The 27,509-nt window shown below is 41.8% G+C and overlaps 2 protein-coding genes across 6 annotated transcripts in view; one reads left to right on the top strand and one right to left on the bottom strand.

Moving 5' to 3' along the window:
• srcin1a (SRC kinase signaling inhibitor 1a) overlaps nucleotides 1-24,420 on the top strand; it is a 46,495-nt gene extending 22,075 nt beyond the window's left edge. For 2 of the 5 annotated variants that reach the window (XM_087175931.1, XM_087175933.1), the window contains 12 exons: nucleotides 17-177; nucleotides 3,924-4,099; nucleotides 5,048-5,178; nucleotides 5,516-5,663; nucleotides 6,505-6,811; nucleotides 6,973-7,234; nucleotides 7,566-7,705; nucleotides 7,961-8,113; nucleotides 8,624-8,752; nucleotides 9,923-10,855; nucleotides 12,703-12,840; nucleotides 18,683-19,129. In XM_087175931.1, coding sequence (XP_087032057.1) covers nucleotides 17-177; nucleotides 3,924-4,099; nucleotides 5,048-5,178; nucleotides 5,516-5,663; nucleotides 6,505-6,811; nucleotides 6,973-7,234; nucleotides 7,566-7,705; nucleotides 7,961-8,113; nucleotides 8,624-8,752; nucleotides 9,923-10,855; nucleotides 12,703-12,840; nucleotides 18,683-18,688 — 2,684 coding nt within the window. In that variant the 3' untranslated portion in view covers nucleotides 18,689-19,129. Of the gene's footprint in view, nucleotides 1-16; nucleotides 178-3,923; nucleotides 4,100-5,047; nucleotides 5,179-5,515; nucleotides 5,664-6,504; nucleotides 6,812-6,972; nucleotides 7,235-7,565; nucleotides 7,706-7,960; nucleotides 8,114-8,623; nucleotides 8,753-9,922; nucleotides 10,856-12,702; nucleotides 12,841-16,291; nucleotides 16,337-18,682 lie in introns of all 5 variants that reach the window. The other 3 variants (XM_087175934.1, XM_087175935.1, XM_087175932.1) reach the window with 3 other exon arrangements.
• A 129-nt stretch (nucleotides 24,421-24,549) lies between these two features.
• Nucleotides 24,550-27,509, bottom strand: part of fmnl1a (formin-like 1a) — a 12,158-nt gene continuing 9,198 nt past the window's right edge. Inside the window, exons 15-26 of the mRNA XM_023413892.2 lie at nucleotides 27,474-27,507; nucleotides 27,241-27,365; nucleotides 26,911-27,113; nucleotides 26,590-26,821; nucleotides 26,432-26,500; nucleotides 26,254-26,334; nucleotides 26,033-26,162; nucleotides 25,761-25,924; nucleotides 25,508-25,609; nucleotides 25,313-25,405; nucleotides 25,075-25,189; nucleotides 24,550-24,949 (exon numbers count right to left, since the gene is read on the bottom strand). Of these exons, the coding sequence (XP_023269660.1) occupies nucleotides 24,885-24,949; nucleotides 25,075-25,189; nucleotides 25,313-25,405; nucleotides 25,508-25,609; nucleotides 25,761-25,924; nucleotides 26,033-26,162; nucleotides 26,254-26,334; nucleotides 26,432-26,500; nucleotides 26,590-26,821; nucleotides 26,911-27,113; nucleotides 27,241-27,365; nucleotides 27,474-27,507 (1,413 nt within the window). The 3' untranslated portion in view covers nucleotides 24,550-24,884. The remainder of the gene's footprint in view (nucleotides 24,950-25,074; nucleotides 25,190-25,312; nucleotides 25,406-25,507; nucleotides 25,610-25,760; nucleotides 25,925-26,032; nucleotides 26,163-26,253; nucleotides 26,335-26,431; nucleotides 26,501-26,589; nucleotides 26,822-26,910; nucleotides 27,114-27,240; nucleotides 27,366-27,473; nucleotides 27,508-27,509) is intronic.

Raw genomic sequence — 27,509 nt, forward strand, 5'->3', positions numbered from 1 at the left:
GCTCTGTGATTGGCAGCTCATACACCATCGGCACCTCTAGCTCTGATGCCACCACCACCTTCTAACATAAACCAGGTGAACAGCGTCGGCCGCTTGCAGATGCAGCTCCACCTGCACGGCCTGCAGCAAAATGCCACCGACCTGCGCAAACAGCTCACCCAGCTGCGCAAGATACAGGTATATACCATCCATTGACATTTAAATGTTTCTTTCAGAGAAAAAAAACAAAACAAAAGATTATTCACCATTAGTGGAATCAGATAATATAGATAGTTTTAGTTTTATTTGCCCAGGTTTGGAAATATTTCTCTGGTTCAAAATTGTCTCCTTTTCCCTGCCATTCAATGTTTTAAACCTGTTTTAATATAGTTTTTAATTGCCAGCTAGCATTTATAAATGCTGGTGCAAACAGCAATTGATGTTTGTGAACATGGAGGTCATGCTGACAGCTGTTTTGTATTCCTTGGTGAGTGTATCTGAACGCTTTCCTGGCAGCTAGAGTACTAGTGGGCGCCTGTTTCCACAGTTGAAATGTAAGGAAATCTACAGTTCACAGCTTAAGTATTATGCATTATTTTGTTCTTCAGGCTCCGAGAGAGAGAACTGTGTGTGAAATATAGCCCTTTTGTCTCACACACAGTTGAAAGTGCCCAAATTGCAAGGGTTCAAAAGTAATTGGACACTTGGCCACTAAATGTTCCTTGGGTAGCTGAGTGTTGTCTGTTACTATGAGGGATAAAGAGGTGACCATGCAAGTGGAGACAATAATAATGGTCAACCATAGAGCACAAGTCTTATGGATGACCAGAAAATTATTTGCTTCGTGAACAACAACCGCATTATGATTGCGCAGCAAGTCAAGAATGCTTTCCAGGTTTCCTTGTCAACGACTTCCCGATCATAATCTCTGAGGATCCTTCACAAGGTGCAAACCCCTGGTAAGGCTCAAAAGCACAAAAGCCAGGTTGCAGTTAGCAAAACATAGAGAAAGAAACGGGTTGAGTCCTGAAATAAAGTTCTTTGAACTGATGAAACAAAAATCAATCTCTATCAAGAGTGATGAAAAGAATAGAGTATGGAGGAAAAAAAAGAACAGCTCATGACCCAACCCCACCACCTCATCTGTCAAACATAGTGGTGGTTCTCTTATGGCTGAAGGGAAGCAGCAGGATAAATACAGAGGTACACAGGAGCGTTGTGTGTGCTCTGATTCAGCCACGTGCTTCAAAACTCAATGGATGACATTTCATCATTCAGCAGAACAGCAATCCTAAACACAGGTCCAAAGCAACCAAAGTGCTTCTCAGGGTGAAGAGGTGGAATATCTTTGACGGGCCGAGTCAGTAACCTGATCTCTGCAGTCCAGCTGCTGAAGACCAGACTTGAAGCCCCACAACAAGCAAGTTGATACAGAGCGCCTGCTGAAGTCCATGGGTCGAAGACTTCAGGCAGTCATTGACTGCAAAGGATTTAACACAAAATATTAAATATGATATAATATATATGATATGTTATTTCTATATTGACATAAACCCACTCAAATTAGAACCCGAATAACAAAAAGTGTGTAATTGTCCAAATACTCAGTTGCATACTATTATCTCCCCCATTTACATATTATTATCCTCTCATATCCCATGATCCATTATGCCAGTAGAAGAGAAAACATGTTTTTCCTCAGGTTCATACAATCAAAAAGGCAGATGTCAATTCAAAGTGAAATGCCATTATATGAGCAGCAGACCATAATAGAAGTATGAACACCCTGTATCTACAGTCATCCTGCATATTCTTTTTCCATAGTTATTTTCAACTGGAGAACACAGTCAGTCTGCAGGTGCATAAAAATACTGGCTGCTATTTGCAGCTCGATTGCAGCTGGCGATTTAACACTATATTAAAGGAAGTGTAGAACATCAAACAGCAGGCAGAAGGAGACAAATTCTGAGCTAATCTGCTTTCCTTAGATTTCTGCCTCGGTGTTCAAAGCATTGAAAGAAGTACAAAGCAACATGTCTTTCCAGAAACAATGTCCTGATTACTCTGTATAATCCACAGACTTGCGAACAGTTGTCATTAACTCCTTCCTACCAAAGAAGTAGTCTCTGTGAAAAGTGTTCAGTGGATTATCCAGAGTTACCAGGACACCGTTTCTCATTTTCAATGCTTCAAAATGCATCATCTTTATTAGTTTGAAAAATGTGCAGGAATAAGAATGATTCTTCTCACTGTTAACTCATCCTCGGTCTCTGTCTGTGTAAAACAGATGACCTACACAATGTAAGACCACATTATGGGCTTTATATGTAGTTTGCTTTTGGTGCAGAGGTCCACAGATTGACCCAAAGCTGTAACTAACACCTAAATTACTGTACAATATTTCTACATGCAGTCATTTTTATGATGTAGGACGTATACTATCCAGTTTTTCAACACGCATGTATGAAGGAACAGCGGCTTTGATGTTTATTTGATCTTCACTTCAATACTGTACACTCTGTAAATAACACCTGCAGGTTCACATAGCTGTACTACATGACACATTGAGGGCATTGTACCTTTTGAGGATTAATGATGAAATGGAAAGATAAAAGCTCAGTTTACATTGCGTGGTATTCTACAGAGATACAGGACGTGACGATGGATGCAGAATCAGATTAAATGCCACAAGGAAGGGTTCAGAAAAATATCGAGATGAGGTCTTCATTTATTCCATTTGTCCCTGGTGCAAGCGGTGCCATGGTTACTGTAGGAGTGGGGAAGAGATGATGACTAAAATGCTTTCAGAGGAAGAGGAGAGCATTCAAGTCTCTTGAAAGGGGAAAAGAAAAAGCAGGAGTAATGGCAGTGACAGATGATGGGCATGCAGTGCTTTTATTTGTACCATGACAGCAGTCACAAGGTGAGACGGAGAGCAGCCAAGCCACTGCTGCTGTACCCAGAGAGGACAGTTTGCTGTCTACCCGTCTGTTTGCCCAACTGTAACTTCTGCACCTGAACCCATGTTGCCCACAGCGATGGCCAGCACCTTAAATTTTACATGTGGCACATGAATTATACAGAGGGAAGATGCAGGATGGGCAGGTTACTGGCAGAGAGGAAGGGCACTACTGCAAGATAAAATAAAAATCTTAAAATGTATTTTTCTAGATATAATAAGTAATTTTTAAAATATGTTACTATATAATCCTGCTTTTAGTCTGCTGCATCTGCACCACCACTGACAGCAGTGTAATAGGGGACACTGGGTAATTTAAAATGTTAGAAATATTGTTGGTTTGCTTCGCTTCCCGGAACATCAGGCTGATCAATTATTCATTTTTCTTGCTTACCAGGTGCTTTCATCTCAGGGAGTTGTATTACATCCACTAGTCCTGTAGAATATTCCATTCATAACACTGAGAGCTGAGCTGAGTTCATGCTCAGTGCTTCTGTCATGGACATCCTTCGCTCTCCTCAGGGCTTCCCAGCTTTCTGTGTTAAAGGAAATATTATGTGCACGTGCTAATTCACACACACACACACTATAGAGTGAACTACTTGCTGCATTTAGCAGTGCCTTCAAGAACTAGGCAGTCAGTGTGAAGGCTACCTCACAAGCAATGACTGAGAAACCTATAAGCAGTCAATGATAGAGCAAAATATTCTTCTCGGATAACAAAGCAGTGAAGGTTGTGCGGTGAAACAAGAGGCCACAGTCTGCTGTCTCAAGGATTGGGCTTAGCGACAAGTTCTCCCCCTCGTAGTCCCATTTTTATGCCAAGATGATAGCAATAGCAGATCTCATGACTTCAGCAAGCTATTCTCCTGAGGTCACTGAGGCTAACATGGATATAACCACGTGTCCTGCTGAAGTAAGAGCAGTACATGTTATCTGTAATGTGTGTGTGTGTGTGTGTGTGTGTGTGCGTGCGTCTGCGCAGATGGAGAACCAGGATTCGGTGAAAACATTGCTGAAACGGACAGAAGCGGAGCTGAATGTGCGCGTTGCTGACGCCCTGAGGAAGCAGGAGGATCCTCTGCAGAGACAGCGCCTCCTGGTGGAGGAGGAGAGACTCAAGTACCTCAATGAGGAGGAGCTCATCATCCAGCAACTCCAGTCAGTAACAGTACAAGCGGAGTAGAAGAGTGCATGGTTGTTGAAATCCCACAGCCCCTAATTCAATCTTGTTTTTAAATCAATAATAAGCAAAACAAGCAAGAAAAATGTGTTAGTCTTCAAAACCACTGAGTGATTTTTGGGTATTCATTATATAAATTGACAGTTATATGGTTTAAGATCAGATTTTATCACGTATTTAATAATTGCTTTAAACATGACAAAGTTCATATCTGGTTTATAATGAGACGACTTACAGGGTGACGCAATGGTCGGATGAAATTGTAACTGTAATTAAACCCAGCACAGAGCAAGATGCTTATTAAGATCTGAAGTATGAGATGGTCCAGCAGCTAATTGAAGTGACTGCAAACCCAGAGCAGAGAGCTACCTTGAGATTTAATAATCAGATAACTTGCTTCTGCCTCATGTGGAAATGTTCACTGCAGCTATAATTCCTGGATCTCTCTGTGAGTAGTTCCTGAAACTCACTCTGAGCTGCATTTAGATCACAGACTAATTGGTTGAACTGTTATATGATCTCTGCTAATCATTGTCTGTTGTTCAGCCTGGCTAACGGCCAATTTATTTTTGGTTAATTATGCATAGAACTTTGGTTCCTTACACAACTGGAGGCAGATTTATTTGACATCAAGTCTGACCAGACCAGACACACTCACCATTAGAGCTGAACAAAATGACATTTGTATAGAGTCTGTGTTCCACCTTTTACCTCAGTTGTTGCATGAAACTTTTTAAATACCAATCTGTACTCCTCCAGTTCAGCTGTCTAGAAATATTAATCTAGCTGCCAGTTGATAGAGAGGCAGTTTATTGGCAGAATTTTTACCGAAACTCAAGTAGAATAATTCTGAGATAAATATTCATTAATATTTAAGTGTAGCGGAGGAATCCCTGGTGTTCAGCCTTCTGTCTGTTCCATCTCAGCGACCTGGAGAAGTCGGTGGAGGAGATCCAGAAGGAATCATCTGTCAACCACAAGCTCGTGACAGTGCAGGAGCTGGAGGAGAAGGCCACTGTTCTGAGAAAGCTGGGAGAAACACTCACAGAACTGAAAAGTGAGTCATGCTGGCACACATTTCACTTTCTGCGAACAGGCAGAAAACAAGAAAACACACAGTCTTGTAATCTGGCTGACAGTTTATAATGCACTAATTACTCACCAAGGCACTGATTATCTTTTAGTCACCCACAGGCAGTCTGTCAAACATTTAATCAGTCGCAGATTACTCAGATTGTGCATTGTCTGAATGGACTCCCTGAACATTTACAGTAGTCCAAAAATGTTTTGTTTGATTACATTAAAAGGCTTTTAACGTCTTTGACAAGTAGAATTGATTTGTTTGCGGGAAACAGGGCCGGCTTCTTGTGTTACTCAGCTGCTTTCTCCTGCAGATCAGTTCCCAGGCCTGCAGAGTAAGATGCGGGTGGTGCTCAGGGTAGAAGTGGAGGCCGTCAAATTCCTGAAAGAAGAGCCACACAGACTCGACGCCCTGTTAAAACGCTGCAAGAGTATAACTGACACCCTCGCGACCATGCGCAAGTATGAACCTGCTCCATCTGAGAGCTACAGTTAATCAGCACCTGCTTTACCTTTTCATCCCTCCTGAAGAAAGCCTTTGTGTGCTGAATACTGAAACTGTCCTTGGAAATTTAAACGTTTTAAATAATCCGGTGGAAGCATTTATCCAATAAATTCTTACATAGCTAATTTTAGACATATTTCACTGCTACCATCGCTGACACGGAAACTTGCCCATTTGTAATAGATTTGAGGAAGGCATTTCCATTTGTACATCTGCCAGAGAGATGGTGTTTTCACCCGTCCTTGTTTGTGTGTCAGCAGAAGATTATGGCTTCCCATAAAATGTAGTGGACAGACAGACCTTGGGCCAAGGAAAATTGATTATTATATTGTTGTTGATCCAGACCAGAGCTTTCCGCCATTAAACATTAATTGTTTTTAATCCAAGGTTCTGAAACTATCAAAGTCTAAAGTCTAATTAGAAATAATTTAAATCATAATATGTGTAAAATGTGTTGCTGCATTCAACCTGTTACTATTAATATGACCAACTGGTTTATTCATTTTTTGATGAGTGTGGACTTGTGCCCTTTAGCTTTAGACCTCTCTGTTGTCTAAGCACCTCACTTTCTGCTTCAATTCACCTCAACAATAAAAAGAGCTCATCTGATTTTGTTTTTTCTTTCATCTTTGTGGGAAACAACAAGGTGAAGAATTATTCATTAGAGGTGGAGGTTTGCTCCCCTCAGTTTTTTTTTTTTTTTTTTGGATTGTTTTCACCTCCAGTCATGGATTATTCATGCTTTAGTTTGTGTTACATTTCAGTTCATTAATGAATTCATCCTCCCTGTCTCGCCAGACAAGCAAATGAGGGGGTGTGGAAAAAGCAGGAGGACTTCTCCAGTCCTTCATCAAAGCACAATGATGACTTGCGAAAGTTCGCAGACTTTGACATTCCCACCAGCCCACCACTCACCATCAATGACCTCGGGGGTGGCAACAGCCTGTCCAACTGGAGCCCCCACACTAGCCTCAGCCGAGGCCACGGGAACCCGTCCGGCCCCCACAAGGACAATTATCCTCCTGTCCCCCACAAGGGAAAAGCCCTGGAGGAGCTGGAGCGCCGCGCTGCTGCAGATAAAGCTTTGTCCGTAGAGGTCCGACTGGTAGGAATCATTTCTGCTGTTTGTCACATTTTCCTCTCTTTTTCCACCACCCACTGTACATAATCGGCTTTACAAATCATATAACATAGTTGCACCAGTCAGACAACCCCATAGTGGGTGTGTGTTTATAAAGTGTTTAGCTCCGTCTCTCCACTCCGCAGGCAGCAGAGCGGGACTGGGAGGAGAAGCGGGCCAGTCTGACCCAGTACAGCGCTCAGGACATCAACCGGCTGCTGGAGGAGACCCAGGCCGAGTTAATGAAGGCTATTCCTGACCTGGACTTTGCTGCCAAGCAGATCAAGCCCAGCTCCAACCCAACATCCTCTCAGACCCCTCAGAGTGGGACGGCAACCCCAGAGCACCGTGCCAGCAAGCCCCAGCACAAGCTTTCTGGGAAGGAGGGAGGATCCAGGCGTGGCTCTGGTAAGATAGAGAGTTCAGTGTTTCAGTTGGCAACATTTCTATGCGTCATCAAGAGAAAACTTGCCCCTTGTTAACTTTTGAAGAGTGAAGGGTCTTTCAGGGTAACTACCACACATTTGTTAAAGGAATCCAATTATTTTAAAAAATATTTTTACAAGGCCTGCAGGTCATCAGATCTTCTCAAGAACATATGTGCCCTACCCTGAAATAAGATATGAAAAACTGGAAATAAAGTATGATTTTGACTAAAAATGCTACTGTAAAATCACCGTAAACATATTACACAAGTATTGCACCTTTCTCAAGATGCACGTTTAACTACTTTTTCCAGATGAGCTGACAGTGCCTCGATATCGCACAGAGAAACCCTCCAAGTCTCCTCCTCCACCGCCACCGAGACGTAGCTTCCCATCCTCTCCAGGCATTACCACCCGCAGCGGAGAGCCCCTCATTCCTGGTAAAAGTATAAAGGTAAGACGGAAAGAAACTTGCAAACACAGTTTGAACACTGTATTATATCAAGGATGGATTCAGGACTTAAATTATTTTAACAAATGCGCAACAACATCTTCCTCAGATCTACATATCAACAGATTACAGAGAGAAGTTCATGGGAGCTAGTCTGTTGATTTTTAGAATTAAGGAATATTCTTGTTAGATCAAATCATTGTTTACTTATTAATAACAAGCGTTGGACACATTTTCTTTTTGTATTTGCGATTGTAGAAGTCTGAATCTGAAGAGACTGAAGGCCAGAAGCCTCATGTAAAGCTGAGGAGGACCGTGTCCGAAAACCCTCGTCCTGCATCTACACCCCCCACACTGGCCTCTGGGGACAAGGAGGAAGGGGAGGAAGAAAAAATTGCTGCCGAACTGGAGGTAAAGTAAAACATTGCTTGTGCATTATGTTGATCACATCTTCAGTAGGCTGGTGTTCAACGAGTGGGAAAACTGTGCTCTTTTTATTATTTAAGTCTATTTAAATCTGCCTCTGGCTTTTGCGCGCACACATACCACAGTGTGTGTGTGTGTGTGTGTGTGTGTGTGTGCGTGCATGCGTGTGTAGGTGCGTGCGTGCGTGCATGCACTGTGCAGATATGCTCACCATCATTACCACATGTTCAAGCAGCAGGTGCCATATGTCCCCCTGCCCATGGCTGTGGGAGAGCCCAAAGATCACATACTGCTCAGTCACACACATCATCACCCAGGGCTCACAGATCACAGCCAGACAGATGGACCCTCACGGCTGCTTGGACGGTGTTTGAGATGGCCTGCCTGAAATTTGATTTGAACAAAGAGTCAGTAGCCACTGATTTGGATTATCCAGTGGCTGTTGTGTTTTCATCCTGCTTTGACAGCTTTTGAACCTCCCGTTTCCCTCCCCAGCTGTTTGAGAGAGCCCCGCTCAGGCTCACCCTGCCCCCTCACCATTTCCTGCCTGTTAGCCCTCGCAACAGGAACAGCGTACCCCCATGCAGACTGGACCTGTGGCCCTCTAAGGCCCCGGGCACTGAGGTAACACTCTGGCTGACCCTGAGTGCTGTGGATTAAACCTCTTAAACCTCAATTTCTGTTCCTCTTAACCCCTCTACCACACACACAAACCCCCTCAGCTACTGCTCGGCCTCTAGACACATGCACTTATGCAAGCCTCCCCTTCAGCCTGAAATTAACACAGCAGATGTTGTTGCTCTCCAGTGTCACCTGTTATTGTTGAGGTGCACATATCCTGGTTTTAAGGAATCTGAACCTAAACTATATGCAGAATACACCAATGTAAGGGCTTATTTTCACACTAATTTATCATGGTTTTAATTGCATAATGTGGATAATAATCTGTTTTTGAGACTATGTAACCATATACAATGATGGAATTACTTGATAGTGTTTTTACTATTGTGAACAATTGTTCGTTCACAACTTAGCTCTCTCTTTTAGCTCTAGTATAGATGTCCCTAACACCTCACAAAATGTTTCTTCAGCTCAGCTAGATGCTTAACTTTCTTCAACAGCTAGTTGCTAACTTTGTTGCTGGACCAGTAGCGTACAGAAATTTGTTTTGCTGGAAACATGTTGATGATAGCTTAGTTAATTTGTTTTAAAGTCAAAACACTGAGCCAAAATACTAAATTGCTCCAAAGTTGTTATGGTGTGAAGACCTGCAGACTTGGCTGATAATTTGTTGTGATTTTTATTTTTTTTTGCCACCATGAACAACACTGCAGTGTCGAACATCAGTCTCCTATTAATTCATTGTGAACTCTGAGAATACTGGTTAATGTAGATTTTAACTTTGCATAAAAACAACCTCAGCATTAATTAATGACAGTCAGTCACAAGTGCAACCTTCACCAAAACCATCCTTGGCACACAAACCTGCTCACACATTTAGTTCCTGTATATATGAATGCGTCCGTCCTTCACAACCACACAAAGTGAGTGTCAGCAGTGGGTTTGCAGTTGATGTTGTTTTGTGTGTGAGAGCCAATTATGTTAATAGAAATGTATTTATAAATACATTACACACACGTTAAAAATATTCCTAACTCATTTCTCTCTCTTTCGTGTTTGGTTGTCTTATTATGCAGTGATCATCAGTCTCACTTGAAGTGGCTGGATTGTTCTAAAGCAAAGACTAGTTCGTTTTGTTTGAATATAAAGCTCAAGTGCTTTCCTCATTTATAGGGAAGTCGCTTGTCTCCTGTCCCCCACATCGTGTTGACAGAGTGTTTGCCAGCTTCGCCCACTGCCTCAGAGGATCCCGTCAGAGATTTAGCAAACGACTCTGTGGAGGAGAATCCATCACGAGATTGGACAGGTCATCGCACAGCCTACGAGGCTCAAATGTCAAAGCAAAGGGATTCATTTGGAGGCTCTCTTCAGCCTGAGCGAGAGCAGCATTGTTTTAAACAGGATATGGGATTAAAACAGGAGCTTGCCCTGCTGTTTACAGAGATGGAGGTGAGGGTGGTGTCTTCTCTTGAGGCCCAGGAGCTCAGCAAGACTGCAGGAAGAGTTTTAAAGACTCTAACCATCTTACCACAGACAAGAGAAGTCTCTGAGGCTCAGCTGAGTGACCGACCACTGCTAGTGCTCTTCAGGGAGGAAAAATCAGTCCGAGAGGCCTACAGGCTGCTGTATTCCCTTCTGGAGTCATCCAAGCCGGTGCCCAAACCCAGAATAAAATCCTCCCTTTACCCAGGCCAGCAGAACTCTCTGGTGGAGGCTCTGAGAAGAGGGACAGAAACAGGGGACAGGACGCTGACAGTTCAGTACAACACTGAGACTAAGATGATTCCTGAGGTAAAGCAGGTTTTAGAAAATAGTACTCTTGAGTACAGTGAGTCAGACAGCTCTGTGGACAGTCTTGCCAGTCGGATGAGAACGACAGAAGACGTCCGACGCAGCACCTACAGGAGGCTGGACAGCTTGGAGGAGACTATTCGAGAGCTGGAGAACACCTTGATAGAGATCAGTGGCCATCCAACTGCAGAGCAGCTCTACACTGAGACAGCCATCAAAAGTGCTCCTGCACAGGTGACCGGTATTCCGACCTCGAAGACCAAGAAGCCTCCAGTCCCACCCAAGCCGTCGTCTTTGAATCCAGCATCGAACCAGGTTCATTGCTTACACCTGCTGTACAGCTTCCTGCTCTAAAGCAGCATGCTCTATTTTCTTTCCTCACTTCTTCTCTAGTCTCTGGGTGGTTGTTGGAACTTCACTTTCAAGCCTCTGATGTCTGCTCCCTGATTAAATCGACATCTAATTGTATTTGTAATTGAAAATATGTAGAAGGGACAGACAACAGACTTCCTCCCTTCATGTCTGTTCTGTGATTAGTGCTGGAGCTGCTGTCCTGCTGAGCCAAGAAGTTGTTAATTGTTTCTTTATTGATGTGTCACAGCATCTGTTTTCACTCTGTTAACCTCGCCAGTTGAACCTTTTGTTACACCAAACAGGCAATAAAAAAGTTGCATAGATAAAACAAACATTTCTAATATCTTCTTCTTTCTTTCTCCTCTTAGCGCTGTCAGATTACTATTCTCATCTTGTTCTTGAAATCAAGTCTTTCCCTCAGAATCTTGGGACTGTAATGTAAATCAGCTGTTGTGCTATATTTAACCATGTATAAATGCATATTTTATGTACTGTCACACTCATAATTGCAAACACCAAAAGTTACTTGATGCCTTTGTGTTTCCAGAACACAGAAAAAAACTGCAGGCAAAAAAAAAAAAAAAAAAAAAAACAGCAAGAAACTTCATCATCAATCTTGAATCCAGTGTTAGTGGTCAAACCTTTATGAGAACAGAAACCTGTCTCTTACAACAAAGCCAAAATCACTTCTAATACACATCTTGTTAATATCTACTGGCCACGTGTTTAACTCTATTACAAGACGTTGCGAGTAGCCTCCTTTCAACTCACCTCCATTTGACCGTAGTTCAACAAAAGATTAGTGATAATCAAAAGACTTATTGTATTGCTGTGTCAGCTGCCACTTCAGTGAGGTGTCTTTGACAGCTCGCGTAGTATTCCCTGTTGCTCTTGAGTGTAGCCTCCCACTCAGGGAAGGGCTGCAACGCTTGACAGTCACGCTGTCTTGGTTAGTTTCATCCCTCTGATGTGGAGCCAGAAAGCGTTCCCATGGGTGTGCATGAGGATTACAGAGTCTTCACACATTATTTCATCACTCCAACTTCAAGCATGTTCATCATTTCAGCATGACCCCTTCTTCCTACTCTTGTTCAACATTTGCTCGTGCACTCGCCAGATTCACACTGACAAGAGATCTACTGTCAAGCCCCGTTACAGTTAGGTTTTTAATTAGGACATCAGAATGAGGATTCGTCCGTTAAGTTTAAATTTAGTATACTGTATTTATTTTTGTGTGTGTATTTCAAAATTCTGCGTCACATCAGGAGAAGGAGCAAGGAAGGGAAACAGGCATGAATTAGCGTAGCAGAGAAAGGCTGTTTGAGACTATAACAGTTAATCTTTTATTTGTTTTCTTTTCAGCTAATATCTCTGTGTGCAGAGGAGGCACAGTTGGATGGAAATTTGACTGGATGTGTATTTGTTTATGTTCGTATTAGAGACAGTTGACATAGTAACTCAGCAGGAAAGATCATTAAGCACACTGCCTGTGGTGAGGATAGGCCATGCAACGTCAGTTTTGATGCGGCGTTTCTATATTCTCGTCTTTGTCACTTTCTACTGATAGATGGTGAAACTCTGTGAAGTGGATATTTCAGTTTTTATATTGGCTACAAGCTCTGATCTTAAAAACCTCATTGGTCTCAGGAGACAGGCTTGCTCGCCGGAATCAGACTGTGTACGGAGTTTATGTGTGTCTGAGGCATAAACTAAAGGCACTGAAGAGGAGAAATGAAATGTACGACCATGTACTGTATGTCCATGGTCTGATTCACACTCTCTCCTCTCCTCCTCTCCCCTCCTCTCAGGGAGGGAATAGCTCCAGCGTTGGTAAGATTCTCCACTCCTCGGCTGCCTCCAAGCTGAAGCACCTGCAGCAGAACAGCACAGACAAGACTAAAATTGGCAAAAGAGAGGACTTCTTGAAGATCCAGGGCCAGCAGCAGGTATCATCTTTATATTCAGGACAGGGCCAATGCATGCTTGATCTGGCAACATGCATGCAGATGGGGCTGTATGGTACTTTCCAGATACTCTCAGTTGCTCTTTGTGGTAGTGGCAGCCCAGGCCATGACCATTTTTTAGGTATTTAAAGAAACATTTTCCATAATAGGCTTAAAAAAATCATAAAAATATAGATGATATCAGAAGATATCATTATGGAAGGACACTGCATATTACTGTTCCATCAGTCTGTAATTGGTGCAAAAGAAGGTAATGATCCATGTCTGTTATAAATCAAGACAGATGGGACACAATATTAAAAACTTTTAGTTTTTCTTACACATTTGATGACCTTGTTCCTTCATATAAAAACAAAATTTGTCACGAAGGTGGCAACACTACTACACAACTTCAGCAAGCCTTCAAAGTTATATTTAAAAAACATAAAACAAGCACAAAATGTTCATGTGAACCTCTGCAAGCTGATGAAGTCTCCAGAATTGCCATGCCGCCTCGCCAGATTAAGCATAATTAGGCCTCTACTATCTCACTTTACACCTGAAGCACTACTGCATGTCCCCACCACACTCCTCAGCATTCGCTTATCAGATTGTGTATAATACTGTGTAATATTCAAGGCATAAACTTAAAAATTTTCTGCATTAGAAAGACAACAGTATTGATGAATTAATGATGAATTAAAAACTGGTTAAGATAATGATTAGAAATTCTTTGATGGTGAAATCACATTATCGTGACAGCTCATTATCATGGGATTGTTGAAACAGATCAAAGAATCCTCTGCAAGATGTGTGTCAGACAGGTTGAAGTGTTGCAGGATTATCGCTTCACTAACCTAAACTGTATTTTTAGGTCTGACAATTATAGTAACTAAACCCATTAAAAGTTGAAGACACCTTTACTTAGCATTATGTATTACCATGATATGTGTAAGTGACCAGTGTAAGACTAGACCAGTGTAAGACTAGACTTTGGTCACTTAAAATATAGTTAATATATGTACTCCTTCACAAGTATTTCATTTCTGAAGTGTGGCAGAAAGCCAGGCTTTAATTTATAAAAGTTTTTAAAGCCTCTCTATACATCTGTTATTATACATTGGCCTGATCGCTGCCTTTACATCTTTTTTGGTTTTTGAATTTTCCAGCATTTGAGTCCTTTAACATAAGAAAAGACTGGACATAAGGATGCTCGATGGCCTCTGGAGGCGAGGAAATTGAACTGTTGAAGCATATCAGTCCAGTAAAGCCAAAAGAAGATTTTTGCACCATGCCTGCGCACAGGAGGGAGAAAAAAAAGCTTATTGTCAATGTAATTTGAAAAATAACAGAATCAGTGGAGTGCACCTAAACCTCCATAATGCACAGAATTCGACAGACCATTCAGACACAAATTCAGTCTTGAAGATTGCAGAGAAATAAATGCGTTAGGCACAGAGAGAGAGATTTAAAAGATGGGGGGAGTAATGAAGCTTTGGTCGCCTCAGACTGAGAGAAGATTGGAAGGAATCTCTGCAGCGCTATGTCATAATCGCCCCTTGAGTCGGTGGCAATCACTGATTATTCAGTATGAAGAGGACAGTTCTCTGTCATCACCATTAAGGCTTTCACGTTCTGTACTTTATTTCTATCTTTCCTTCTTCTGCTTTCTACACTGCAATTTACACCCTCTATCCCCAAAATTAATCCCATTATTTCAGTGTGACACTCGCACACAGCACACTCCCTTTTGTCCACAAACTGTTCAAAACAGTCATTGTGAAAAGACACTGTATGTGTGAAAACGCTATCCTCCAAAGGGACATTGGACACTCAAAGCTAATTGTCAGCGTGGGAAGCTGGTGCCAAGCTGTGTAGCGTGGCAACATAACTGCAACGGCATGAAGAATAACAGAAAGCAAAGAGCCATCTGACCTAAACCGAGAGAAAAAACAGTGAGCACAAATTGCCAGTAACTGTCATTGTGGCATTTTGAAGCATGAGGTGCAGTGAGTAGTTGAGAGGTCAAGTAGTCAGTTAGTACAGCAGCAGGTAGAAGTTTGAAGAGGTTTTGTTAAACAAAAACAAGAACAGGACATTCATTGGGAGAGCAGAGCTCTTTCAATACACAATGGTTAAACAGTGTGGTCATATTAGTCTTAATACTACTCCTACATAATCCTAACCTGTATGGAGCCATATAAAGGTCAATATTGAATAAATAAATATGAAATAATCACATTAATAAACTAAAATATATAAATTAAACTTGAAGATTCATCTAAATTATTTAAAACAAGTCATTTCTATGTTTTATAATATGATTTTTTAATCTTATATTCATGACAATACAGTTTTTAAAGGAATTCAATTTTATTTTATAATATTATTTTTTTATTTATTTTTTATTTGAAAATGCCCTTTTCCAAACCCCTGTTTTTATTTCATAATGTCATTTTGCCCAATAAAACCTTGATGTTACACCAATTTTTATTTCATGCCCTTCAGCTAATCACATCCCCCTCTGCCTCTCCAGCAGATTTAGCTCCTGGTAGCTAAGGTAACAATAATGTCAAAGTAATTGTGAATTAACTGAATAAACACACACACAGAAACTAACATCTCCTTTTATTTATTAAGCTGAACAAGGCTGCAGATGCTACCTAAATAGCTGGCTTTTGAGCTTGGATTATTACTCAGCATCAAGAGTCAGTGTGATAATTTAATGGTAATGGTATAATTTACACAGTTTATTCATGTGATTATTTATTCCATAATTCCTCATTATTTTTTGTAATACTGAACACTTTCTCTCTCTGTTAACCATGCAGTGCCACTTTCTGTAGCACTGACCCCCTGTTCAAACTTTAATGAAGTCACGATGCTGAGAGTCCAGTGTTGCGTTGTTTCCATAGGCTGTTTTTCAATTGGAATTTTTTTTTTTTTTTTTTTGGTCAGATTTCTGGCATCTTCACTGTCAAACCAAGAAAACAGCACAGATCCTGACAATTTAGCTTACAAATGGATGAAGCCAAATCTGTCTGCTATATCATTTTAATTTCACGATAATGAAACTGCTGGACATGGGCTATGCTGCAAAAACATGATGATTACCTTCAGTTCATCTCATCAAATTATCGAGGCGGCTGACTCATTTGCATACAGACTTTAAGAGCTAATTAGAAACTTTTGCCAACTCTATATTCATTTCACCCAATGTTTTTTTTTTTTTAAACCGTTCACTGACATCAGTGAAGTAAGCAGGTTATTTTTAAAGCGTATATTTGTGTAGAATGTGTGAATCAGTCACCATCCTACATTATCTGTCTCTCTAGGATCCACATACTACACCTTACTGTTGAGCTGTAATCTAAAAACTATTCCAAAACATTTCACCCTCACACTCACAACTGCTGATCACACTTTTGACTGATATTGTTGTTCTGACAATCAGACGTGCCCACCTTGGGTGACATCTCTGCTCGGCCCACAGCTAAAGGTAAAGGTGTATCTTCTCTTAAACCTTTCCTGGACATTACTCCCTAAATGTAACCCCAAACTTTTACCCTCCTTCCAGCTCCCATTGGTGTTTTAGATTGTTCTCTTTTGTCTCCTCTGGCCTAATGATAACTGACATTTCTAGGGTGTTTTGAACAGAGCATAAACTCAAGGAATGAGCACAGCACTTTGGAGTATCCCAGTAGAAGATCTAAATATAAATACCTTCAGCGTTGGTGGTACTGTCCACACAGTGACAGTAGGGGTGACAGTATTGACCATAACCATGATATTTAATAATACATGTATAATAATATCACGATAGATGTTGGGCCTTATGGATCTTTTTTTTATCAGTTCATCCGGTTGCCTTTTCACTATCCATTAAGTGCAATTGATCTTTTTGTATGCTATTGTACAGTTATGGTTACACTCAAACTCAAAGAAGCTTTGTTGACAACAAAAAAACAGACAGAATACACAGTAAACAAAGTTTCAGAATTTGACTGATAGCACAGTTATTATTTTTCAAATCTTCTGTAGAGAGTGCGATAATATTGTTATCATGAATCCTTTTGGCCATGATAACCGTGTGACATAAGTGACAGTTTGCACCAATTCAAATGAAAGGCAGCTGATGTTCATTAGCATGTTGTGGAAGCCAGCTGGAGAGACATCACTGTGTGACAAGATGCACTGGCTCCATTTATGTGGCTCATGCGTTTAGCCTTGCCAATTTCAAGTTACCTTGTCTAATTTTTTTTCATCCAGATAAAATATGCTGGCTGAATGAACTTTCCTCAACCCTTGCATTTAGCTGATCATAACTTGGGATTGTTGGCTAGCAAGCAGGTTGGCCAATCAGATTTTAGGTGTCATGCCTGACCTCATTCCTCGAAATACCCCTGCAAATAATATGTTCCAAATAGACTTGATCATTGGAGCAAAAACAAGTGGCAATAATGTCTTTACAGTGTCAGCTTCATTGTCAGTTTCCGCTCTGATGTAATCTCGGTGTGTTAATTGCCGGTGTTAAAATTAACAGAGCCTTTCTGATGATGCTGTGGTGCCGCTGTGCTCAGGCTGTCTGTTCACCAGAGCTTCACTCAGAAGCACTGGAGCATTTCAGGCGTGAGGATCCTTCAAATTAATGCACCGGATAAGAATAGACAGTTCAAAACTACAATTTCTCCTCGTTTGCTTTGGCACAGATCACGGAGGCCATGACAATGCGAATCACTTTCATGCCACAAAACCCTTATTTATTTTCCCATTTGGCCTCTTACTATTTCTGGCAATGAAACGGGCTAATTAAAGGTGCCGGGCACAAGGTGGAGGTTGTGAAGGCCTGTCCTGGGAGGCATTCGTTTGGCAGGAGGCTCTGAGTGCGTGAGATGAAGGGCGGCTGCTCTGGCGCACTCACAGACCAGAATAAATTTGTCGGCCAGGTTTGAGAGGAGTTCCTCGAGCAGAAGGAACGACCCTGCACTCTGGGGACTTTTGGCAGCAGAGGCTGTGGAGCTGCAACAGAGCAGGTGAAAGCCTCCCAGCAGCGCAGTCTAGACTAGTACACCTGCTCTCCTTTCATACAGAACTAATCCCCGTAATCCCAATAGAAACACCTTTTTAAAACTTTTAAAGCCGCAGCAAAAACTTTTCTCCTGTTGCTTCTTATTAAAATTATAAATAAATGCAAAATCGTTTAAAATAAAAAAGTTAGGTTTTGCTATTTAAAATAGATTCTATAGCTCTTCCCTCACCCTGTCAGGACTCTGGTACATTTAGCTCAGTCTGTTCCCTGCACAGAAAACATTCAAACTGTTCAGCTTGGCTCCACCTGTAAAAGAGAGACAAATACATGTTGTGAATGTGTCATATGTTGGAACAGTGCCACCTACTGGCCGATTCCAGCATTACATGAAGGGACTGAAGGTGTCGTGCAGCCTGTCCATCAGAATATTTTGCATTTATTTAATGAGTAACAATCATTAAAACAAGTGTCAAAATAAAGATGGCCAACGGTGTAATAAACAGCTGACAACCTTCACTGCTGCGCCCTATGACAGAAGTTGTGTTTAGCAAGGGTTTGGTCATCATGTGTAGATGGAAACCTGTCTCGTGGCTTGCATCACACATGCTGATATCAACCTGAATAACGATCTCCTGTGTTTGTCTCTTGTTCTGTTTTCACCTCTCCCTCACCCGTCCCACCCTTTACCCCTCCACTACATGTTTCTTCTGACACTTGTTCCTGCGGCGCAACCTCACCCACCCCTTCACCCTGCGTGAACCCGCGCCGCCCTGCACCTACTGGCCTGCCCCTCCTTCTGCACCTGTGACCCTGCAGCAGTGAGCGACCTGTCCGTGTCCAACATCTTCAGTTTCCCTCCTCCTCATGTTCACCTGGCCACAGAGCTACACACACTCACCTGCCCCCTTCACTCCATCAACTACCTTCACTTCTCCAGTGTTCTCTACAAAATCTTCACTGAACCCCAATGTGTGCATTTGTGGATGTGTGTGAGTGTGTTTGTGGGCAAGCATGCGTGCATGGGCATGTTTGACAGTAATGGTAAGGGGAGGTGCTGCAAGGGACAGTGCCCAGCCACAACCAACCAGACTTTAATTTTTCATGATTTCCCCTTTGATCCCTGAATACCTCATCTCTTTACATCCCCACCCTCCCCCTTCCTGTCTCCTGTGTCCCTGCTCCACCTGAAGGCCTTGGGGACCAACAGCACCAGTGGTAGTATTGAGCCATACCTCTCTGGTATCAAAACGGGCATTTTGTCAAGCCGAGTGCCCTCTCCTGCAGCAGCGTTTGCCCCTGGCCTAAGGAAGTACCCCCAGGAGGGGGCAATACCCTCCCTGACAGCCTCTTCCAGTCAAGCAAAGGCCCTGCTGGCGAGCCTGTCCGCCTCCGGCCTGAGCGCCGAAGCTCTGCTCCTCTCCTCCACCCTCCGCCATCACCGGCTTCTGCGGGAGCAGCGAGCCTCCTCCCTGCCTCTGCCCAGCAGCCAGTCCTCCTCCCCTACTCCCACTGCTACCTCCTCCTCCTCCTCTTCCTCTTCACCCACCACCCCTACTCCGTCTTTGTCCCCCTCCTCTCCTACCCCTTTGAGTCCCCTCACCCTCTCCTCTGCGGTTCTCAAACCCAGCGGTCGTAGCCTTGACAGCTCCAGCCTCAACAGCTGCAAGGAGGGTGGCAGCAAGCCTGTGAATAAGGACCTCACCCGCGGCAACTCTCGGTGATGAAGAGGAGGAGGATGAGGACATGTGGGATTGCATTTCATGCACCATCACATCATGAACCATAAAGAGACTTTTTGGCTTTTTCTTCTTTTTCCTCTCTACTTTTGGCCTCACTCCAGTGTGCAGAGTCTTCATATTCCCATGGCAAGAACTACCATACTGTAAATGGAGTCACAATCTTCTTCTTGGACAAGTTTCCTTCTCTGATCTGGTTCCACAGTTTCTCTGAAGTTCTCCCACACAGTCGTACCGCCAGTGTCCCGGCTAGAGAGTGCACAAACCAGCTGCCCGCTGTAAGCTGTTGTGGTCTGGATGGATTTACTGACAGCACCAGTCTCATATATACCCTCACTCAATGGGTTGTTAGTGGAGTAGATATAATATCTAGACTGTGACTTTTATCATAGAAAATAGAATGCAATAATCAAAAAGTGAGTCCTGTAGTTGTGTGTGTTCTGGATATTATTGCTCTCACTTACCTGCATCACCTAGCAGTGTGAGCCCGCTCAGAAAAAAAAAGAAAAAATCAAAAGTAGATCAAGGTGATGATTGTGGTTTCAAGCTGTTTTGTGTTTAAAGGGGATTTGTGGCTTTTTCTTGCATCACATGTGTTTTAAACTCTGAACTGGTGCTATATTTTCCCCTCTGTTTGTACACACTGTGTGAGGAGTTTACACGGCTGTCCCCAATCTTTGACCTGCACTTTGTTGCCAGTGCACTGTCTGCTTTGATTTCATCTCATATTATTCAAATATTTATATACATCCATTCCCTTGAAAAATAGGAATTGATTACAAAAAATGTTTAAGTTTAATTTTTCAAAAAATAGAAAATTACACTATGTTCACAAAAGCACACTGTAGGGAGCAGTCTCATTACAGCACATCTCTATTTAAAATGGAATAAAGAGGCACAGTTACACAAACAGAAGGGAAAAATTAAAAATTGTGTATTATATACAAATGTTGAATTTCTGTATGTGTGTATGAACTAGTTAATTATGACAATCAGGATGTTTCCACAGTAGCATCTCACAGGTTGCTCTGGCATTTCAGCACCTGACATCACAAACCATCCCAAAGACTCAAGCACACACGGCGATGAATAATACACACATTCTGTCACACACACACACACACACACACACACACACACACTTGGAAAGCCAAGCTGTTTGCAGAAGCACAGACTCTGCTATTTTTTTGTTTTGTTTTGTTTTTTCATGATGATTCATTTTCATTCACTCACATCTGTTGCACCACTGAAACTGCACTGAAAAAAAATGCCATATGGACCAGAACACGATTTCACCCCTGAAGGAATCTGATAGATCAGGCGTTTTCTTTTTAGGACACTTGTTTGTTTTGAACTTCAGAGTGTTCAGCTTCCAATTTGCAGGCCTTATTGTAGAACTCAATACCTTCTGTGAACAAGAATCAATCGCACTTCATTGTCAATGACTTGGTTTCAACTCTTGAAAGATAAAGAACATTGATCAGCACATATTTAGAGACTTAGGCTGTAGCCTGACTCTTGCAGTGTGTGAGAGGAGTATATATAGAAATATAAATCGAGCACAGTTTCCTCTCAAACACCTGACCCTTTCCGCCAGTTCTGACTTATTGAATTTGGTTAATTATGACAAGCACAAAGCTACAAATGTTTCCCTGAGGGGGGGAAGAAAAAACATTCCTGCATATTTAAAATTCTGGACACTGAATTACCAACAGTGCTGTTGCCTCGTTTGGTTTTATTACATGCATTTTGAAACATGAAACATTTATGAATGTTAGGCCTTTGGTGTGCCGCAGTGACAGAAGTTGAAGTTATCATTATTTAAAGCACATCAAAGGCCTGTCACTGATTCCCTAAGTGTTAACCCTGCACAAGGAACTATTTTGAAGCTCCCTATCCTGTGTTGTTGCCTCAAGGCTGCCCACTGGGGAGGTGAACGGACAGTCATAGACAAAGGGATTCTTTTTCCCAGTTATTCACCAGAATGACTGCGAGAAATCGATTCTTTGTGGCATCGAGATTAAAAAATGTGCAAAGGGGCTCATGTCAAAGAGTAGGCAGCTTGAGGAGAGGGGATTAGTTTGGGGACATGTGTTTGAAGGCTACTTTAATAAGAGCGGCTTTGACTTGCCTTATCTCCATCAAGAGTGCTTGTGATATAAAAGACCCAAAGAGATGAGAGGAAGGGTTTGACAGTCAGAGAGCCATTGAGCGGCTGTTCTTCCCCTGCCTCTTTCACTTGTCTTTGTCTTTGGTGTGGGGTGTCTGTGACATAAAAACCACTAAATTGAAGTTATGCTAGGACAAAATTTGATGGGCCTCAATTATGAACATTGTGTGCAATATGTAATTAGCACTCTTGCAATTTTACTAAGGCAGTGCTCTTCCCCTTTGAGAAACTCCTGCAAGGACCTGTAACAGTGTTTTTTTCCCCAGTGCCTCTAAGACTTTGTTCTTGCCAGAAGTCCCCAGTTGGTCTTGTGTTACAGTATTATATCAATGACAGAATCACACTTTACCCAAAGAAGAGGCTGCAAAAATTGGCTTGTCCATATTTTTTGCAGAAAAAAAAGACACACTCTTGAAATGCAGTGTGTGTCAGGTTGCAGAAGTGGCATTTGACTAAACACTCCCCCAGCTCTGACAATGTGCAAAACTGCAAGCTCACAGCACAGCGAATTAAGCCTCACCCTGGGTGCTCTGTAGCTCTGCCAGGCAGGTTCAAGCCCTGGGTTTCATATTGAGTGAAGTCAAATGAAAGAAATTCACTTACTCATGCTGTTCCACACTCAAATCCATAACTCTCCGAGTTAAATTTGCTGCATTTGCGTCTGGTGAGCGTTGGGGAGGAAGTATTCACGCTTGGCTGCTTTCCCCAAGTAAAGTCTGAGATGAAACCCTCCCAGAATTGCGTGACAGTGCTCTCTGGAATAATTTATTTTTTATTTTTTATTTTTTTATCCCAAGACAAGTGTTCGTGGGCTGTGATTTCAACATGGCTGCAGGCTTAGAGGGCATGTTGAAGACACTCACAGTGGATGCCCCTGGCAATCAGAAAAACTCATGCAAACTTGAAATCAAACATAGGAGAACTATACATATATAAATATATCTAAGTGAGATGTTTGTGTATGATATTATAATTGTGAAGAAAAGTGTGATATATATATAGGCCTAGATTAAATTATATTCTGTAAAATGTCATCATCTCTTCAGTTTTATATATTAGTGACCATTTTGTACAGATTTTTTCTTTTTTAATTCATTGAGAGAGATAATAACATTTCACACTGAGATTATTTATTCATATGCAGAACATTTTTATATTTGTTTAAAAATATCTGTATAGATAACAGTTAGCCTCTGTAATATACACTGAAGTTCATTTTTGAATTCTAGGATTTTCTTTATGAACACTGATGTAACTTTGATTTATGAAAAGCTTGTCCCTGAAAACGCTTGTCCGGCTCGTTTGCCTCTTCATGTGAAGGGTCACATGGAGGTGTAAGAGGCTGGACCAGTGCCTGTGCTTAGGGGCTTATTTTGCTACGATCTTTTGTTTAGTTTTTTTTTTTTTTTTTTTTTTTGGTTTTGCAAGGGGGTTATATTGTGTATCTGTGGTCTGCTTTTTGGTTTCACCCCATCCTGTGTTTTGTGGTTCAGCTGGATATTAGTGATGTTGGTCAGAAAACACAGATATTGTAGTGAAAGAACAGTTCATGGGCCTGAAGGCTTCACATAGAGCCTTGCTGCTTTGACAGAAGTTAGATGGCTTTAATATTTGCTCTGTGTCATGTTTGCATGTGAAAACAGGAACGGTAGCAATGTGGACGCTCGGTGCAGAAGCATTCAGAGACGACACGCTCTCAGTCGTTACAACATGTGGAGGTACATTTTGTTGCTTATTATACTCCACTTGTGGCTTTAAGTAGCAGAGAAGCTAAACCACAAGAGTTGTTAAAAACCACCCAAGATGGATCAATAAGGGAATTATGTGAAGTTGTATGAATTTAAAGTTTTATCTTTTCCTTTGCCATTGTATCTTTTTTTATATAATGAACCTACATTCTATAGTATGTATATGAGGTTTTTACATGAATGTGTGGATGTTCAAAAATCTTGGCATCGAAAACAAAGAAAAACAAAATTGACTTGTAAATAGGTCGAGTCATTCCTAGAGTTCGACGAATTGTTATGTCCAAAAGAAGATGTTTTATTAATAAACTATGATGATGGGTACAAAGGTATATACAAAACAATGCATGTATAGTCTCAAGCAATCGCACGGTGCAGTCGAAAATGTTGTCTACATGTTTTCTCGAAAAAATGAGAACGAGGAAGAGGAAAAAGTGGTTTTGTGTTTGAGGTTTTACAAACACGAGGAATGAGATGTTATTTTGGTATCTGTGACACAGGCATGTTCAGTCTTACTGTGATGTTATGTGACGATGAGGATGATGATGATAGTGGCCGAGAGTGTTGGATGTCTAGAGGGATTCGGAAACGCTTGAACGCACCCCAACCAGAGAAGCCACCAGTGACGGTGAACTCTTTCCACAGAGTGATTCTCCCATTTGTAGAGTAGTGTGATATAAGAACAAAAATAATACAGAAAATAGATCTATAATATAATGATATATAAAATTTAAAAGCTTACTGATACTGGAGATACTAATTTATCAGTGTGGATGCCATGATATTCTGTGAGAAATGTGTGTGTTTTTCCTGTGAGAAGACAGTAGGCAGTTGAACTTGCCTTCTTTTGTACATAATTTGCTGTGATTGTGTGTCCAATAAAGTGCAGCTCTCTTGTACAGTGGCGGCGTCTGATCTTGCTTCGTGCTGACTTACTTTCTTACTAAGTTTTCTTTTCAGGAAATGATGCCATCTTTAGCATCAGGAAATGCAGTTCAATAGCTTTGAAGAGAAAATACGAATCCAAAAACAGCAGTTAGAAAATTGGTTTATTTTAAAATAAAGTCAGGATCATTAATTTAATAGATGCACTCGAGGCACCACAGAAATAATTAAATTGTTTTTTATTTTTTAGCCAGATTTGGAATCAAATTCATGGACTGTTGCATTAAAAGCATCAAATAGTTCCAACTTAAGTCTATTTACAGAACAAATTCACACCAAAATGTTGGCAAAAAATACACAATGCCGTATAGTTAATTATATATTTTGATATACTGTATATACAGAACACTAAAAAGATTGTTCTTTTGTCTGTATCCTTGACTGTGATTCCGGTTACATTTGTTTAAAAAAAAAACAGTGGCTCAAGTGTCCTGGCGTTGCGCTGGCCGTCGACCATCTGTCCTCCTGTATGGTGTGTTTCTCAAATCTGAGGCAGAGCAGAAGAGATGAAGGTAGAAGTTCCACCACATTTAAATATCAAACATACGGCACATGTAATATTAACATATCCTCCACATGTCTCCTCCAGGAAGCATCCCGTTATTAACGTACCTGTGATGATGTCCTCCAGAGCGCCGTCCTTCCCTTCGCGCACCTGCGGTTTCACCTGCCTCTTCTTCAGCTCTGCTATCAGGTCCATCTGGGGCATCTTGGGCATCATAGGCCCCTAGTGAAGGTTAAAAAATTAAAGCCATTTTACATCAAAACACATTTTGAAGACATTATTATAACCATTTGATACAAATCTAATGATGCATCATTCCTTTACACTGAACCTTAAATCTCTTACCTTTTGTGCCCCAGCTTTGCTGGGAGATGACGACTCTTTTTCCTCACTCTCACTCTCCATTTTCTTTTTCTGCTGAATCTGTTGCTGTGCTACCTGTGTTCAATCCAGGAGAAAAAAAAAAAAACATTAACATTCAAAGCAAACACACATTATCCTGAGACGGATAAATATCAGAAAGCAGCCACACATCCTCACCTTGTAGGCCTTTATGAAACGTCCGAACAACGGGAAAAACATGGAAGGCTGTGTGGTTTTGGGGTTCTCGCCGAAATACTCCACTACAGAGCCGTAAGCCTCCTGGAGGATAATAATAATACATTTTATTTAAAGGCGCCTTTTTGCCACTTAAGGACTGCGGATGACGGGCAAAGCGAACAAATGTGGTTTAGCACATGATAAGATGTTGTTCAAAGTTGTGTGTTAAGTTCCATATGAGCTGCGGGCTTACCTGTGCTGTCTTGCTGTCTTTGATCAGAGCTTCCAGCTGCTCACTGTTAGTTTTGATGAATTCCTTCAACACCGGGCAGTCGTCCTGAACCAGGAACTCTTTTTTGGTCATCTCCATTCCACGTTCTAATGAGCGGATATCCTGAAGAATGCTATCCAGGGAGACTGGCAAAGAAAGAGAAACAAGTTTAGTACCATTCATGATCAATATAACAATCTTCACTGGACAGCCTGAGTGAGTGAGCGTTTGTGTGTGTGTGTGTGTGCACATACCAAGCGCTGCCTTGTCCACAAAGTGTAGGTCAGTGTGGAAGTTGGCCAAGTCGGAGTATTTTTCTTGGATGATACCGGTGATGAATTGAAGTAGCGTCTGTGAGCGGTCAGTGGACTTGGTCTCCAACAACTGAAAAGTAAAGACATTGGAAAAAGTTGATTTGGTTATTGAGGTTTTTCTTGAAGCGACAGAGTAAATCTACAAACTAAACGCTACTCACAAGGTCCAGACTCTGCAGCCGAAAACCGTACGCTGCACCTCTCTTACTGCTGTTCATGTAGTTACCGAAGGCGAGAACAATCTGAAGGGGAAACACAAGATGTAATTTCTGCAAAATCCCACATTTTGAAGCCACATGAGTTGTTGTTGTTGTTGTTGTTGTGTTGTCTTTTACTCACTTCTAAAATCTTCTTCAGTTTCGTTGAAGACTTGATGGACATGGACGCAGCAATGATGGAGTTCAGTTGCTGCGGATGAGGCCAAAACAAAAATCAATACATCTGATTAAAATCTCAGTCTCATCCAATTCAAGCTACAGTGCATCTGACAAACTGACCGGCTGCAGCCGTTTGACCGTGTCCGGGAAGTTGCCCATGAAAGTGAGAGTGTTTATTCTCTGGTTCAGACGAGGAATCTTCCCGAAGCGCAAGATAAATTGGTCCTCGTTGGTCAGGTCCTCTAGCGGGCGGCCTTCCTTCTCATAGTTTAGCAGCAGCTTCATCTCAAAGTCTGATGGTATGAAGTGCTCGAGCAGTTCCAGGAAGTCTATGGCCAAAGACTGGTCGTACCTGTACAAAGCAGTAGTGACACATCAGATAGTGTGTTAGAGAAAGACCGCTAAAGAGGAAAAGGACAGCCATGCAACAGAAGCACATACGTCTCTATGGCAGCGCAGATCCCAGCTGGGTTCATTCCTCCCTTGCGTAGAGTGATGGCCAGATTCTTGGCTTTGTTGGGGTCAATCAAGGACATCTTGCTGGGGGCCTTCTGGACCACCTTCTTCTTCATATTAGACAGGTCTGTTGGATTACCCTGGGCCCTAGTCTTGAACTGTTCCTCAAACAACTCCATGTTCAGCTCCTGATGTAGACAGAATGAGAGGGAGCAGAAAAGAGATTTTTTTTTTTTAAGTTGGTATATCAAACAGAGTTTTCTCTCAGGATATTCTGGACAGTACAAGTGGAATATAGACAAAGCATGTTCTTACCCCTAAGACCTGCTCGTCATCTAACTCGTTGAAGACGGTGCCTGTCACCTGGTTTGGTTTTAAGGCCTGCCAGTTTAACAACGGCATCCTGAACTTGGTCTGAATTGTCTTCTTGCTCTTGAGCCCTGAGGAAACAGAAAAAGAAGATGAATGATTACATAAAGATATTTAAAGATCCTTTGCTTACAGTTCAGCTTCCACTACTTTTCACATTCTTCTGTCAAACTCCTCACCAGATTGAGTATTTGGAGCTCCGGGAGGGGGTGGGG

This window comes from Seriola lalandi, unplaced genomic scaffold (genome assembly GCF_002814215.2).
Source record: "Seriola lalandi dorsalis isolate HSWRI2012SDOR001 ecotype SW California unplaced genomic scaffold, Sedor1 jcf7180002054519, whole genome shotgun sequence".
In the NCBI taxonomy this organism is placed as follows: domain Eukaryota; kingdom Metazoa; phylum Chordata; class Actinopteri; order Carangiformes; family Carangidae; genus Seriola; species Seriola lalandi.